The 14299-nt window shown below is 37.4% G+C and overlaps 1 protein-coding gene across 2 annotated transcripts in view; it reads left to right on the top strand.

The window, feature by feature from the left end:
* The window catches only part of LOC100891036 (von Willebrand factor D and EGF domain-containing protein), a 66373-nt gene that overhangs the window by 33412 nt on the left and 18662 nt on the right, over window positions 1-14299 (top strand). For both annotated transcript variants that reach the window (XM_030973829.1, XM_030973828.1), the window contains exons 5-14: window positions 2052-2188; window positions 6111-6209; window positions 6859-6948; window positions 7322-7457; window positions 8083-8300; window positions 8682-8755; window positions 10331-10394; window positions 11673-11882; window positions 12529-12743; window positions 13135-14039. In XM_030973829.1, the coding sequence (XP_030829689.1) occupies window positions 2052-2188; window positions 6111-6209; window positions 6859-6948; window positions 7322-7457; window positions 8083-8300; window positions 8682-8755; window positions 10331-10394; window positions 11673-11882; window positions 12529-12743; window positions 13135-14039 (2148 nt within the window). The remainder of the gene's footprint in view (window positions 1-2051; window positions 2189-6110; window positions 6210-6858; window positions 6949-7321; window positions 7458-8082; window positions 8301-8681; window positions 8756-10330; window positions 10395-11672; window positions 11883-12528; window positions 12744-13134; window positions 14040-14299) is intronic.

Genomic DNA, 14299 nt, shown 5'->3' with positions numbered 1-14299 from the left:
CTTTGTTGAATATAAAGATTCTCACCTTATTCCGAACTTGTAAAAATGAACTATAACATTATATTTAACAAAATGACTTTAATATAGAAATAAAAGTTGCAGGTCCAGATTCATCTTTGTTTATACTTGTACAAAGTACCAATGGTAGGACTAACCTCTCTCCAGTATAATTATGACACAGACAGCTACTACCTAGTACATAATGGGTGCCAAGTCTAACAATTCCTTATCTGGGGTCATTTTTGTACCTCCCTTGTAATCTCTCTCTCTCTCTCTCTCTCCCTCCCTCTCCCCCTCTCCCCCTCCTACTCCCTCCCTCCCTCCCTCCCCTCCTCCGTTTTCCTATCTCCGCCCCATTTCATCCTCCACATGCTCCTCCTTCTCTTTCCCTTTTGTCTACAGTATCTTTCTTACTAATAAAAGAACAATACAACAACAACAACAACAAAACAATCCCCAGGTCTGTCATGGTCATACTCATACAACGAAGCAGATCATCTGCACGTCAATAAACGGGCCTTGTTATATTGAGTATTGGTTCAATGTAAAACATATGTATGAGAGGGGCGCATTTGATTGAAGAGGCGGTAGTTTCTTGTGATGTGTAACTGAATATGTATAATAATGCGTTGAAGATGTGTAAAGTCATGAAATAAATGTCATAAAAGAACACAGATACAGTAATGTGATATATTTTTATCACTGCTTGCCGGTCTTCTCAGTGTTACAATATATCTTTCGTGTTTGGTTTGTTTGCTATTTGCCCCTCCCGTTTAAGTGTTCATCTTGGTGTATGTAAATGTATATCCCTTTATAAACATCTTAAAGACGTGCCAGGTGCGTCGATCCATATTTAATGTTTGGAGGCTCTATCGGATCCATAATAATTACGAAAATATTGCGTCAAGGGGAACTTGACTCTTTAAATACTGCCCCCGCAGGACCGGCGCCGCCCCCTTTCTCTATCTCTCTCTCTCTCTCTCTCTCTCTCTCTCTCTCTTCCTCTCTCTCTTTCTCTCTCTCTCTCTCCTTCTTTACTCTCACTCTCGTTCATTACATATTTTGTTATTTCTGAAATCTATACGTGAACGTCAGTCTAAACCATAATTTTACAATGAGAAGAAAATGAAGTCAGAGAATAGAAACATCAGACAAGATGACTCATCTAGAACAAGATTGATATTTATTCAACTTGAAAACCAGCATGTGGAATCATGCATGGGTTCTTGTCGAGGTAAAACCATACAAATGCTAGCAGGTGAATCGGAACGGTGTGTATCCAAACGAACTTATGATCATGCTGATGGGCAGGTAGTAGGAAACCCAAAGAGGGTAACAGGTGTTATAGACCTCAATATCATTCCCCGTGATATCACTTACAATTAGACCATGGCCCCATTTTCAATTACAAGCAAATTCTTACGAAGGCCTGAAATGATTTGCCGTCATCCTTATCTGAAGTAGCACTCATAGGACTATCCTAACTAAGAAGTTACCAGCTGGTAACTTCTTGGCCTAACTAGCCTAAAAAAGAGATTTGGCGGATTTTCCGAACATCATATCGAAAATCTTGAAGAATGTATGCGTCTAATCTTACAAACAGTAGGGAATAAAAGACTTAAGGTTAATGTATTAGTGTTTGATTTAATAATGGGTTCCATGGATAATTCTTTTCTTCCAAGGACTATTAATGGCGAGCTTTACAATTCACCTGTTCTATGTAATAACATTTATATGGATAGATTCCAACTACCAATCATGTCTTGCTGATAATTTATGTTGAGTACATTTTTGGAAAGCAATTGAGTTGTTATATAGACAACCTTGGATTATCAACAGGTATATATAAAAATGTTAATACAAAGCAGATCTATTGGACAAATTGCATGTTCCTCAAATATTTGAAACAATGTTAGGATGCCTCCAAGAGTCCAAGGCTCCAACTATTACACTAATTTCATTTTTCTTTAGCGAATTGGTTATCTTTTTCTATCTTGTGTTAACCTAGAAGATTGTAGACGATCTAGTTTGTTTTCGCTTTTCCCTTCCAGAGAGTTTCCCGGCAATCCTTGGTCTGCCTGAGATCACACCAACTCACTTCGAAGACGTGGTCGAACTACGATGCTCCTTCAGAGGTCTAGAGTCACGTCAGGGGTCAAACAAAGGTTATACGGTCACCTGGTTTAAGGTAAATAATAATTTTAGTTATTAATTATGTATCAGTCCATGTATATAGGCCTATAATGTATTTTCATTATTGGTACATGTAATAATAAGTTCGGATACATTCCACTTACTTAACGTTTTGATAATGTGTACCATTGTCCTCCCATCTCTCCAGATGATGCTCGTTCTTGTATTTATTCGTATTTATCAAATGTTTGTGGATTTAGTTGAATAAAGAGTCGATAATCCCCTCCTGGCTAATTTTCACGTTTGACTTCTGTTTACATCATTACTTTTCAGACTTCCTTCCTTTCATTTTATTTCCCAGGGAAAGGGATTGTAGGATTTGAGGACATTTTGCTTTCATCTTTTCGTCTTTTTAGTGCTTTCTTTTATTCTGAGCAGATCATTTCATTTCCCTTTGGGCTAGTAAAAGCACAGCCTTCGTGAACCAATACAACAGACAACTTGATAGGGAGGGACTAATACAAAAAGTCTAGAAAAGCTGTTATGTATGTCATGGAAACAACTCTAACTCTTCCACCTGTGTCATTTTAAACCTGCAACCTGGTTGATTGATTTGATTTGTTATTGTCCACATGAAGGATCTATCGATAAAATCTTAATTCTTACGGGTTAAGGAATGTCGTAGGAAGTGAAATATCCAAACTGTAGGAAGAAAAATGAAAGTAATTTGTTTACAACGAGTTCCAATTCCGTCGTTATTTTGAAACATTTCGCCACTATGATTGAATCGAAACTGTAAAACACAGAAAAAAGATTAAATTTCTCGGTGATAATCACCTTCTTCGTATTTAGTTCACTTATCGATGTACATGTATTACAATAGGCCCTACTTGAAACCAAATAGCTAAAAAGCAGGGACTTTCTTGATGGAGGGGGGGTGGGGATGCGCCTTTCACCCTTGTGGCAACCTTTCCTCAGCCCTTCATTACAATCGAGCCTATGCTCGCAAGTCGAAGGAGAACATATACATGTATATAAAATCATTAAATTTTCAATCTACTAGATTAATATGATCAATGTAATACTTTAAATTTAGTAATTTAACTTCCATCGTTAAAAAAACATATTCATGAAGATCTCTAATATCTTTAAACACTACAAAGATTCAAGATCAAATTGAGCATATTGATCCCCTTAAACATGTAAAACCGTCTCATGGTAGGATTTCTAGGTTGAACATTTCCGATTCGTTAAAGAATTACATTTCACTCATTTCCCCGACGTATGGCGAAGGACGCTGTTAACTTTCCTCTTCATGTTCTCCTGGTTATTATTCAATTATAACAAGTGTTTGATTTCTACTTTCATCGATTAGTGAATATTGGCCTGATTTGTTCAGGGCTTAACATGTAATTCGTTCTTTTCAAATTACAAAAAATCAATGCACAGACCGATTTCCTTGAGTGCTTGTCAGACTTCAATACTACTTTCCCGCATTCTCTGTCGTTACTTCATAAATTCACACTTCATTATCCCCCCTCCCCTGTTCTGTTGATCTTAATTCTTCGAAACGCTAAGGAATATACCTTTACACTATAATATACCTCGCTTCTCAACGAATGCATCACGATCACTATCGGAAACAGAGAATGAGAGAGGGAGCGAGAAAGAGAGAGAGAGAGAGAGAGAGAGAAGGAGAGGGAGAGGGAGAGGGAGAGAGAGAGGGAAAACTTCTCTTGACACCCCACCACATGTACGATGATAATACGATGACTAGGAATGAGTGTAAGCTCGAGAGAGAAAGGATTTATTATCACTCTTATCATCACTTGTGTCTTCCCCCCATGACATATGTTGTCTAGACTAACTACCCACCTTCTTCCTTACTTCAAACAATTTAACCAACCCTAACTCAAAAGATGCAAATCATCTCTAGTGTTTCCCGAAATAAGAACCGGACCTCCAGATACAATTGTTTTGAAATTAGAATTGATCCATTTGGAAACCTGCTTGTCATGTTGTCCGGCCTCACCTTTCTTTTGTATTTGATATGATTAATTCTTCAACTTACCTTTTCTTACTTTTATTTTAAAAAATATTTTAGGATAGGTTTTCGGCCTAAAATAGTTTCCTCGTGTTTAACTTGAGCTGCTTTTTTCTGTGAATCTCGCCTGTTTATGAATTCCTTCTTTGTTTGAACGTGGAAATGATGGATTTGACTACAAAACATATATTTTAGCATGATGACAGAGGAAACTAAGACACTTTAAATCTGTATCCCATGCTACAACTACACGTATTCCCAAGAATCGAGTTTATGGAAGTTTTGCAAAGTCTCTCCGACTCAGTATTATTACAAGTATACCAAAGGGTTCATGGGTTCGTATATGTTTTTTTAATACAATGTTCGTTTAATAAACGTTGAAAATCAATATCAAATTATTTTGTTATATGTTTAATACATGTTGTATATATTTTAAGCATAATTTTTGTTTGGGGGTTTTTATTCGTTGGAAAGGTAAAAGAATAAAGGATAAATTAAAAAAAAAAATGAGGTAATGTTGCTTTAAACGTCTTCATCTCTGACAAGCAATATTTCTCTACGCGTTTCCTTTGTAAGAACTTGTATTATGTCGTGCATGACCTGAATATCGAATTCTACCTGTTATCGTCTTATTGAACAACATTCTCGATTTGATGTATGACTATATAAGATTATGAGTCAGTTTGTGATTGATATCATACATGTAGGAAACATTGATCTAGACAGCTAACTACCAACTCCTCAGAAATTGGAGGAGAAAGTCGCATAATAGACGAGAAATCCGAGAATAAATTACACTAGAACAAGTTACCAGAGCCCCTACTGTCATTCTCAATTATCTTCATGTTTAACTAGGACTGTTTCTTTATTCGGAATTGGCACAAACTCCTTACAAATTGCAAAAGCTTAAAGAATTCTTTTAAATTTGTGATTTTAACTTCCAACGTTTTGTATGTAATAGTTTTGTGGATCAAATGGCCGTGTGTATCATGGACTAAATTCCGTTGCAAATTTATTTTATATGATTGTTAAACCTGAATGTCATACCTGATTCAGTTTACAATCGAGGAAACACAATTATAGAGAAGCCAATTTCCTAAACTCTGCGCATGTGCACCGAAATAACATATTATTTTCATATCGGAAATGAAAAATCAAATCCTTTAGAACTTATTCATTTTGGCCGATTCAAGATTTCAGTCATGCAAACGCACATTAAACGAATTATTGCACCTTACTGCCAGTGGAACGGTTCAAAGATTCTTTGTTTAAAAAAAAATTCTAAGTAATAAATAGATGATTTTCTCCGGGGAATATTGTATCTCTTAATTTAAATCTGAATCGTTCATGTTTCTTGATAATATATTTGTTATATGTATTTTGTTTCACTTTAATTTGTTGCTCTAATAATCGAAAAATGCAATAAAAGAGAATCGGGAATAATATTGATAAATGTTCAATCTGCAATGCAACAAACCAAGGTGCTCTGGTATCTTCATGGACGATATTTTCTAAAGAAAATGCATGTTGTAAATGAAATCATCATTACGTCATTACCATAACATAAGCGTATCCGATTCGTATTTATAATATTATCTACTACCTGAAACTTTTATATCATTTCCGAAAGAATAGGATATGCTCCTGATGAGATAACAGGTAATCCAAACCTCGGATATCCGATATAGTATATCATACATGCCGGCTCTTCTAGAATTCCATTGAATTGATTTGTGTAATGTGTTATAAAAAGAGGAAATATTTCGGCTTGCTAAAGAATCGACTGAAAATAGATAGTATGAAAACCTAACTAATTCTGAACCTCTCTTGCCTCAAATATTATGTCTTTAATTCGCACAATTAAAGGCAATCAGATAGTTAATACATCAAATTTTCTTACTTCCTTTTTCGTTTCGTTTTTCATTTTCAATAGGCTGGACCGGAAGAGATGTACCAACAGCTGTCTAAAAATGACACCATCGAAAATTTTGCCTCCCTGGAACTCCGTAAACATTTCTCGTTAGGTGATAAGGTAAGTGTTTATATAATGCAAAGGAACAAGTAATTGCGTGCAGGCATAACCATTGTAGACTATCAAAATGTCATTTCTAGTCCTGTAATTTGACTAGTACTTATCTCGTTCTAAGTAGAAATGAAAAGTGACTTCAAACTTCTAAGAGACTCGACAAATGTTATTATCTCTAAATTTCTTGATAAAGGTATTGTATTTATCATTAATCCTTTCATATGTACCATTTGTAATGCAAGCGACTATCTATACAAAGAATAGAAAACAAATACGAACAATAGCAGGACATCACGTTCTTACACCTCATCGAAAGCACTCGTTCTAAATTGGAGGAAATGTCTCTTTGATCGTATCTTCTTCTTTTCTTTTTTTTTTCTTTTTTATCAAGAAGACGTTTCAGAGATTTCATAGCGAGAAATAATAATTTCACAATTTAGTTTTGACACCTGTTAGTGTGTGGTTTCATCGTCTGATGATCTCTCTCTCTTTCTCTCTTTCTCTTTCTCTCTTTCTCTCTCACTCCCTCCCTCCCTCCCTCCCTCCCTCCCTCCCCCCTCTCTCTCTCTCTCCCCCCTCTCTTTCTCTCTCTCTCTCTCTCTCTCTCTCTCTCTTTCTCTCTCTCTCTTTCTCTCTCTCTTTATCCGTCTTACAGGTTATATGTACCGTGCAAGCATTTTTCAATGCTACCAGACAGCTTAAAAGCCCACCAATAGAAAGTGATCCATTTCACATCACAATATCGGTAAGTTTGATAACGATTCTTTGTCTCCATCTTCCATCTTCCTTGAATAGAATTTCTCCGTATCATATACATGTATTCTCTTCTGCTTTTGTTACTTGTGATTTCAAGTTGTTTAATATATGCTTTCTGTAATGTTATTTCTATTTTAGCTTCCATTACCTCTGATCTCCCTTTCCTTACTTTCTCCTCACACGCCATACACTAATATACTCTAGAACACTGCTACCTGTTTTAACTATCACATTAAAGTGAAACAGTTCCCATGAAAAACATAATGACCTCCACGAAATCTGTGCCAAGTCATAATTCTTGACGATTTATTAGGATGGGTAGAGTGATACCGTGGATGTTTGTTTATCCATGTTCCATGCAGGTATCTCCAAGAAGATTGGAGATAGCGGAAGATGGACAGCGCCATCTAGTAGCCTTTGAGAGTACTGTACCTATCCATTGTGAGGATCCTCAGCAAAGCTGCTCTGTTCTCATACCACTTTCTACAATTAGTAATGGTAGGTACTATAAAGGATCAGTTATAAGACGTGCAGTTATGCTAGGCCTAAAAAAAAAAGATGTTGTATTGCCTTTTAGGTGCCAAAAGATGGGTCTTTCGGGAAATCTTCTTCTTTTTTTAACAACTTTTTTTCTTCTTCTCCCTCTAGCTCTTTGGGCTGATATTTCTCAGTTTTTTTGCTTTAATACATATTTTGATATTCATTAAACTTTTTTCTTTGTTTTAAAAGCCGACCGTAGATTTTGGGGTCGGTCGAAAAGGACAATACAACATCTTGTATACATCAGTAGACTAGTGGGCTTATACCAGTTATAGCTCTCCTTGTAGGCATATTCTTTCTTCTGTTCATTGAGTGGAATAATGCTCAATGAGGTACTTATTCCGTGACACCATATCTTGAATTCGTGACAACAATCGATCAAAATAATTTGTATTAGGATAAGAGAGAGTTAAGCAAGGGCTCCTCATCAAAGTGGTAACATTTTGACCGTATTCTTGATCGGACAAACAATGTAATGAGCCGATCCACAAGGAAAAAATACCTAGTTAAAAATGATTGAAGTTATTGGATGTTGGTTAATCATGGATATCACTTAAGGCTTCCATGTTTCTGATTTCCATAGATGCAACGGTCGGATACGACATAGCTCTTTCGGAATGCTTCGTAGAACTTCGGCCTAGATCGTGTGGTATATCGGAAGCCCGATGTCGCCAAGCATTCATGTTCGTTACTGCAGTAACAGACTTCCAACATGATGGACGAACAACCAATGAGATCATTACCGGTAACGTGGTTAGTTCGGATCCGTTCTGGAGAGGCTTCAATCCTGATGACCTAGAGGTAAAGTATACACACAGAATGTCACATCAATATTTATTTATTTTTATTGAAAAAGTATTTACATCTTGAATAAAATGCAAAAGACGATTGATATGCGCATGAAAAGTGTTCAAAGAGTTCATAGAAATGGAGATTCCTACTCTTCAGGAATAATGATGTTGCCGTCGATATTCAGTGATGTAAATATTTAGTGGTTAAATATAGATTATAACTGGTGAGTGAACTATCATCCACCCTGATCGAGAGGCGATTATATTATGATTTGAAATATTTGACCAAGTATTCAAATATAAACACGATTGATGATTATCTGTGCTTTATCCACCCACGAGTTTATAAGTATTGATTACAATATGGGTGTCCTTTTAATGATACATACAGGTGATTGTGAATGATATACCCACGGCCCAGTGCTACTCTTTTACAGACCCACACTTTATTACATTCGATAGAAAGTGAGTATTCAATCTAACAATTCTATACCATACTTCATAATAACTGTTTCGTGATAATATAAGTATATAATATGAGTATAATATGCTAAAATGGAGTCCTTGTGCCGTAAAACAAACTTTAGAATTATTCATTTTGCACTTAACAGTTACGAAATCCGTTCGTCTTCTCTCTCTCTCTCTCTCTCTCTCTCTCTCTCTCTCATTGTCACCACTATTCACTGTCTCTCATGCGTTTTGCTTTTGTCATTATAGTCACGCAATGTGACTATCTTTCTTTATGGCATGGCATTAATGTGGACCTAAACTCTAAACCAGTGACAAATTGTTGCTCCTCCTCCTCATCGTTTTAACTATTTGGCATTAATCCCAGTTAATCAAGGTGGAATTATTTGTTAAAAGTGTATGGGACTCATAAACCTAACTTTGTCACAAATATCTGAAAATCACAATATTATTCGTGTCAGTGAATAACCAGTAGTGCATCCAGTGGAGTTCATAGGAGGCGTATTTCCCGCCCATTTACGGACAAATCCAATACCAATGCATGGGGGAGGGGTGGGGGGTAGGCGCATGTCCCCTCTTGTTAGTTACCAAACTCTTCATTTTAAGATCCTGGGCCATATCATCATTGGCTCCATCCTTACCCGATCTACCTAATCTAGTCTATATGTAAGCCGTGTGGTGGCATTGCAAGGATGATACCATTTAGTGTGGGGGTACAGCATGGACCATTGAACGAAAGATACAATATGGTTGTGTACTGTTCTCCAAACGGGATTATTGATTGCCACTGTCAAATAATTCATGTTCTAAAGCGATACAGGGCTTCTACAACGTTACTGAGGTTATCTCATTATCTATTTTAAAGTATATTTTGAAGCAACGTGTGGTCATCTGGGCCACCAGAAACTTTGGGGGAATGTGCCCCCACCCCCCCCCCCCCCTTTCCTAGCTGCACCGCTGAAGTCGCAATGTTGTACTATCCCTGGAGTATCACCTGATTGATGGTAGAGTCTCATGACTAAACATGGCGTGTGCTTAGATGAACTCACCGGACGTGAGTAGTACTCCCGATACTACATTTAGCCTTTACATCAGGCAAGCAAGGAGCAGTCAGCCATGTCAATATGTAACAGTTGTTTATCATCTTAGGAATATGTTTCTTCTCTCTCTCTGTTTGTCCCATCTACACATAACTGTATCAGGCAAGATGAAACAAAAATGCAATAAAAAGTAGAGGTCTAACCAAAATAAAATTGTAATCTTTTTGGGCACATACTTTACTTTACTATTGCCATTATTGTTAATGATTTTGCCTTTATGATGTGATTTGAAGAGTCTGACTAATTGAACACCAGTATGTCTTTTGGTCTTGTAAGTATCATTGTACTTGTCTGAGACTCATGGTAAGATCAGAAACCCGCACATAATCATATTAAGCTATTCTTTATCACCAAAACTCTCCAGAACTAAATGGGCAGCTGTTTAGATTACTTTACCTACTGTAATTTTTAATTTACTTAATGCTTGCAATTATTCCTAATGAGGCCTACTGTTATCTCTTCTTCTAATCAGGAAATATGACTACTACAAAACGGGAACGTTTGTTCTCTACAAGAGTCTTAGTCGAGAGTTCGAGGTGAGTTCTTATCATTTCTTTGTGACCCTGTGATTGCGTTTCAGCTTACTCATCTTCAAATGAGAATTGAAGTGGTTAGTAATTGTTAATTAAGAGTCAATTAAGATTCAATTAAATCACCTCAGTGAACAGATCGTGTCACAGCTGCCAAAATAATTTCCTAGTCAGTTTAAAGAGACAAGACTGATAGGTCGACTATCTAATTTCTGTTGTACAAACACAAGCAATATTACAACTAGATTTTTTTTTTTTAAAGGTGGACTAAATTTCTGAAAAGAATATTGTGATGAGAAGATTTATTGCAGAGCAGGTTCTTCAGGAGGAGCTGCAACAGGTGTATGGTATTAAAGAAGTAGGCCATGATCAAACATACACCTGTATGTTAATTGAATGATTCCCAAATGTCCTGTACTCTCCTAAGGTTTGAACCTAGTTAGGAAGGTGTATTCAAGATAACTTCCTTCTAAGAGGCCTGGTCTACATATCACTCATTAACCATGTCATCATACCCTAGATCCCAAACCTGCTCAATTCTGATAGCAGAGCTCAATTCCCTACCCACATGTCAATGTTAGTACGAAGGCTCCACTCTGGAAAATCCCGTAGATCAGTATTAAAATATGAAGAACTTAATAATAATAATAATTAAATTCATGGGGCGCTTTATACAGGCGTTTCTATGCTAGTGTTGAGGAATTTCAGTCCATAAATGGCAAATGACGTATGTCAATTTTCTTACAAGTCTCAAACATCTTAAACAATGTCTCACCAATAATTTACTTTTAAATCTATATCTGTTGAAAGTGTTCATGTATATATTTCAAACATTCTTTGATTGATCAAAGAACGATCTCTTTTTTTCCTGATATTTCTCCAGTGTTTTTTATGTTTCGTTTTATTTTGTTTAAAGCCGTGTTTATCTCACCATTTATTCTTATTATGTCTCCCTCCTATTCTCTTGTATTTACATGTTAATCTGTCTTCTTACTATAATACTATATATATATATATCTCCCTGTACGATTTGGATACTTCTCAATCGGCTACTTCTTTGTATTTCTTCTCCTATTTCTTCATGTTCACCTCTTCTCTGGCCTGTCCGTCTTAATACCCGCCTCCACCTCCTTCGTCTTATTCCCAAACTATTTCTCATTTCTTCTATCACCTTTTTCACGAACTATTCCCCTACTCTATGACCTTAATCTGTGTGTTGATACATTGAAATTCATCTGGAAGTCACTCACTCATTCCTTCCCTTCACTCTCCAACCCCTCTCAGGTGCATACCCGTATCTGGAACTGTGGAGGTATCTCAGAACAGGTGTCTTGCAACTGTGGCTTCGTTGCTAAGGAAGATAATGACGTCATATCAGTGGACATGTGCGATGGTAACGTGTTGGAAACCAGGGCGGAAGTAAGGGTCAGGAGCCCCCAGCCTCTTACTGACGGGGTCAAAATCAAGCAGGCCAAAAACGGAACCAAAATTACCGTGAGTTTGATTCGCTTTGCAAATAGGCTTGCTGACAGCGATGTCTATATTTGCCGCTTTGGGGTTCGTGTGTTTGTCAATGTTTTGAGAGGGGCAAATGAATTGATATGAAGAGAGACAGCTTACAGTCTGGCAAGGTGAGATAAGAGAAGAAAATTAAAGTGAATGAAGACAGAGAAGGGGTCAGACTGAGAAAGTGATGGAGGGGAGAGGGAGAGACAACAAGGTATCCAAATTAAAAGACCGAGAGAGGGAGAGAGACAGAGATCCAAAGGAAGAAAAAAACAGATGTAGAAAAGAAGAATTGAATTAGAGAGGAGTAAGAAAGCGCAAGCGGAACGTTTCGTTTTTTCGTTTTCCAAGCTTTATGATCTGAGTAAGACTAGCCCATTTCATAATGCTAATTGATATGTTTTCCATCAATCCCTTAGATAGTCTTTGCAATTATCATTGATGGATTATTCTGAACATCCTCATGTTGATAGATATTATTTTCCACCAATCACGTCACGTCAATTGCCAAGTGATACTCAGAGAATACTAATGATTATTCACCCCCTTGCGTTTTTCAAGCTAGACCTACAACTGACTTTTCATCCTGTCAAGTAAATTTTAATCATTTTATTTGAACTTCCCCTTCTTTCAGGTTGAGTTTTCATCAGGAGCCTTCATTCGAGCTGATATCTCGGACTGGGGTATGAGTATTACCGTTCAAGCGCCCTCTCTTGACTTCAATCGAACAGTTGGTCTCTGCGGAACATTTGATGGCAACCCAGAGAATGAGTTTCATGACAAACAAGGCAGAAACCTGGCCTTAGCTATGCGCTATGGGCAGGCAAACGAGTTCGTTGAGTTATGGAGGTAAATAGTTATCCATATCTGATCTTGGTTCTCACTGTTTTTATCATTTATTTAACATTTGTTCCTCTTTCTTAAAAACTGTTGGTTATACTTTACCAAAATATTTGCGCATCATGTCTGTCAATGTCAATTAAAAAGTTCATGAAGCCCTGAGAACAAACTGCATTTTAAATGCAATTTGTATTCAGTAACTGATAACATAGTCCCTGTCGGTTTAAATGACGCTGAACTCATATCGTTTCCCATTTCTATTTACAGTATTATCGATTCAGTAGCGTTCCAGTCGTTTATAAAATGGCTTGCTCTTGTCAAGCGTAGTTGTAAACATTATGAGGTATTTGATGAATATTTATACACATTCATCGTTCGTTTTCTTATTGGTTGATTGCAGATTGCGTGATGGAGGTATGTTCAACATGATTCCTCTACCGGTGCCATACCAACTACGTCTTCCAGCCTGCTCCTGTTTATCACCTATCGTTCCGTCCAGTAGTGACTTGTATCCAATCCAGAGCATTGGGTGCGGCTTGGGAGGCACCTCCTGTAGAACACGATGCACCCGATTCGAAGACGTGCATAGGAGAGAATTAGTACAGTCCAGTGACGTCACATCCATGTATTCAAACATTGTATCAAATAACCCTTTCGGTAGGAGGCGAAAGAGAAGTGCCTCAAGAGACAAAGTGACTGATAGGACTAAGCGTCAGTCTAATAGTGAAAGCTCCCTGGATCCGACATCCCTGCTAGATTTCTTTAATCTCTTTGATCTAGACATACCAGTTGGATTGATAGATCAGACGATGTCTGTTGGACCTAGTGTTCAGAACACATACTTCTTTCTACCTGATCACAAGACGAGTGATCTGAGACCACTCAAGGCAACATGGCCGACACCTAGTGGTATATCTCTGGAGCAAGCGCGCGAGTTCTGTTTCCAGACCGTGGGAAACACCACTCTCGCTAGCGCATGTGGCGAAAGCGGCTTATGGACGAACATGTATATTGATGATGCTGTTGAGATGTGCCTTAGCGATGTGCAGTTGACTGAAGACTTGACCTGGGCATCACAGACATTGCCTTTGGTAGAGAACCAATGCGAGGCTGCATATGTGTCCAATAGAACGTTATGGAGACCTGATCATAGTGCTGGGAATGAGTTAGGAGAGGTGGTGCCACCGGAAGGGGTCTTGAGGGCGCTAAACTGTCCTAATGAATGCAATGGACATGGGGTTTGCACCAAACAGGGCTGTATATGTGAAGACAAGTACGAGCCACCAGACTGCAGTTGGAAAGATGGTAAAGAAGAGAAAAGTGAAAGTTACAAATGGCGATATCAATGTTGTTGTAGAAACCGATTACACTTTTGATTTATTGCATATCTTTGTGTTTGGATTACTGACACCCTGTCTCAAGATTTTCTTTACCTTTTTACAATAGTGCGTTATACAGATACAGAAATTAGATTGGCGATCGTAAACGGAACATTAAATAAAACTGAAACAAAATGACGAACCACAAAAAATAAATAATAATGAAACACTACTTGTCAATCCCGA

This window comes from Strongylocentrotus purpuratus, unplaced genomic scaffold (genome assembly GCF_000002235.5).
Source record: "Strongylocentrotus purpuratus isolate Spur 01 unplaced genomic scaffold, Spur_5.0 spur5_scaffold_7, whole genome shotgun sequence".
NCBI classification, from domain to species: Eukaryota; Metazoa; Echinodermata; class Echinoidea; order Camarodonta; family Strongylocentrotidae; genus Strongylocentrotus; species Strongylocentrotus purpuratus.
The sequence above is the reverse complement of the archived record's forward strand: the minus strand, read 5'-3'. Positions and strand labels throughout refer to the sequence as shown.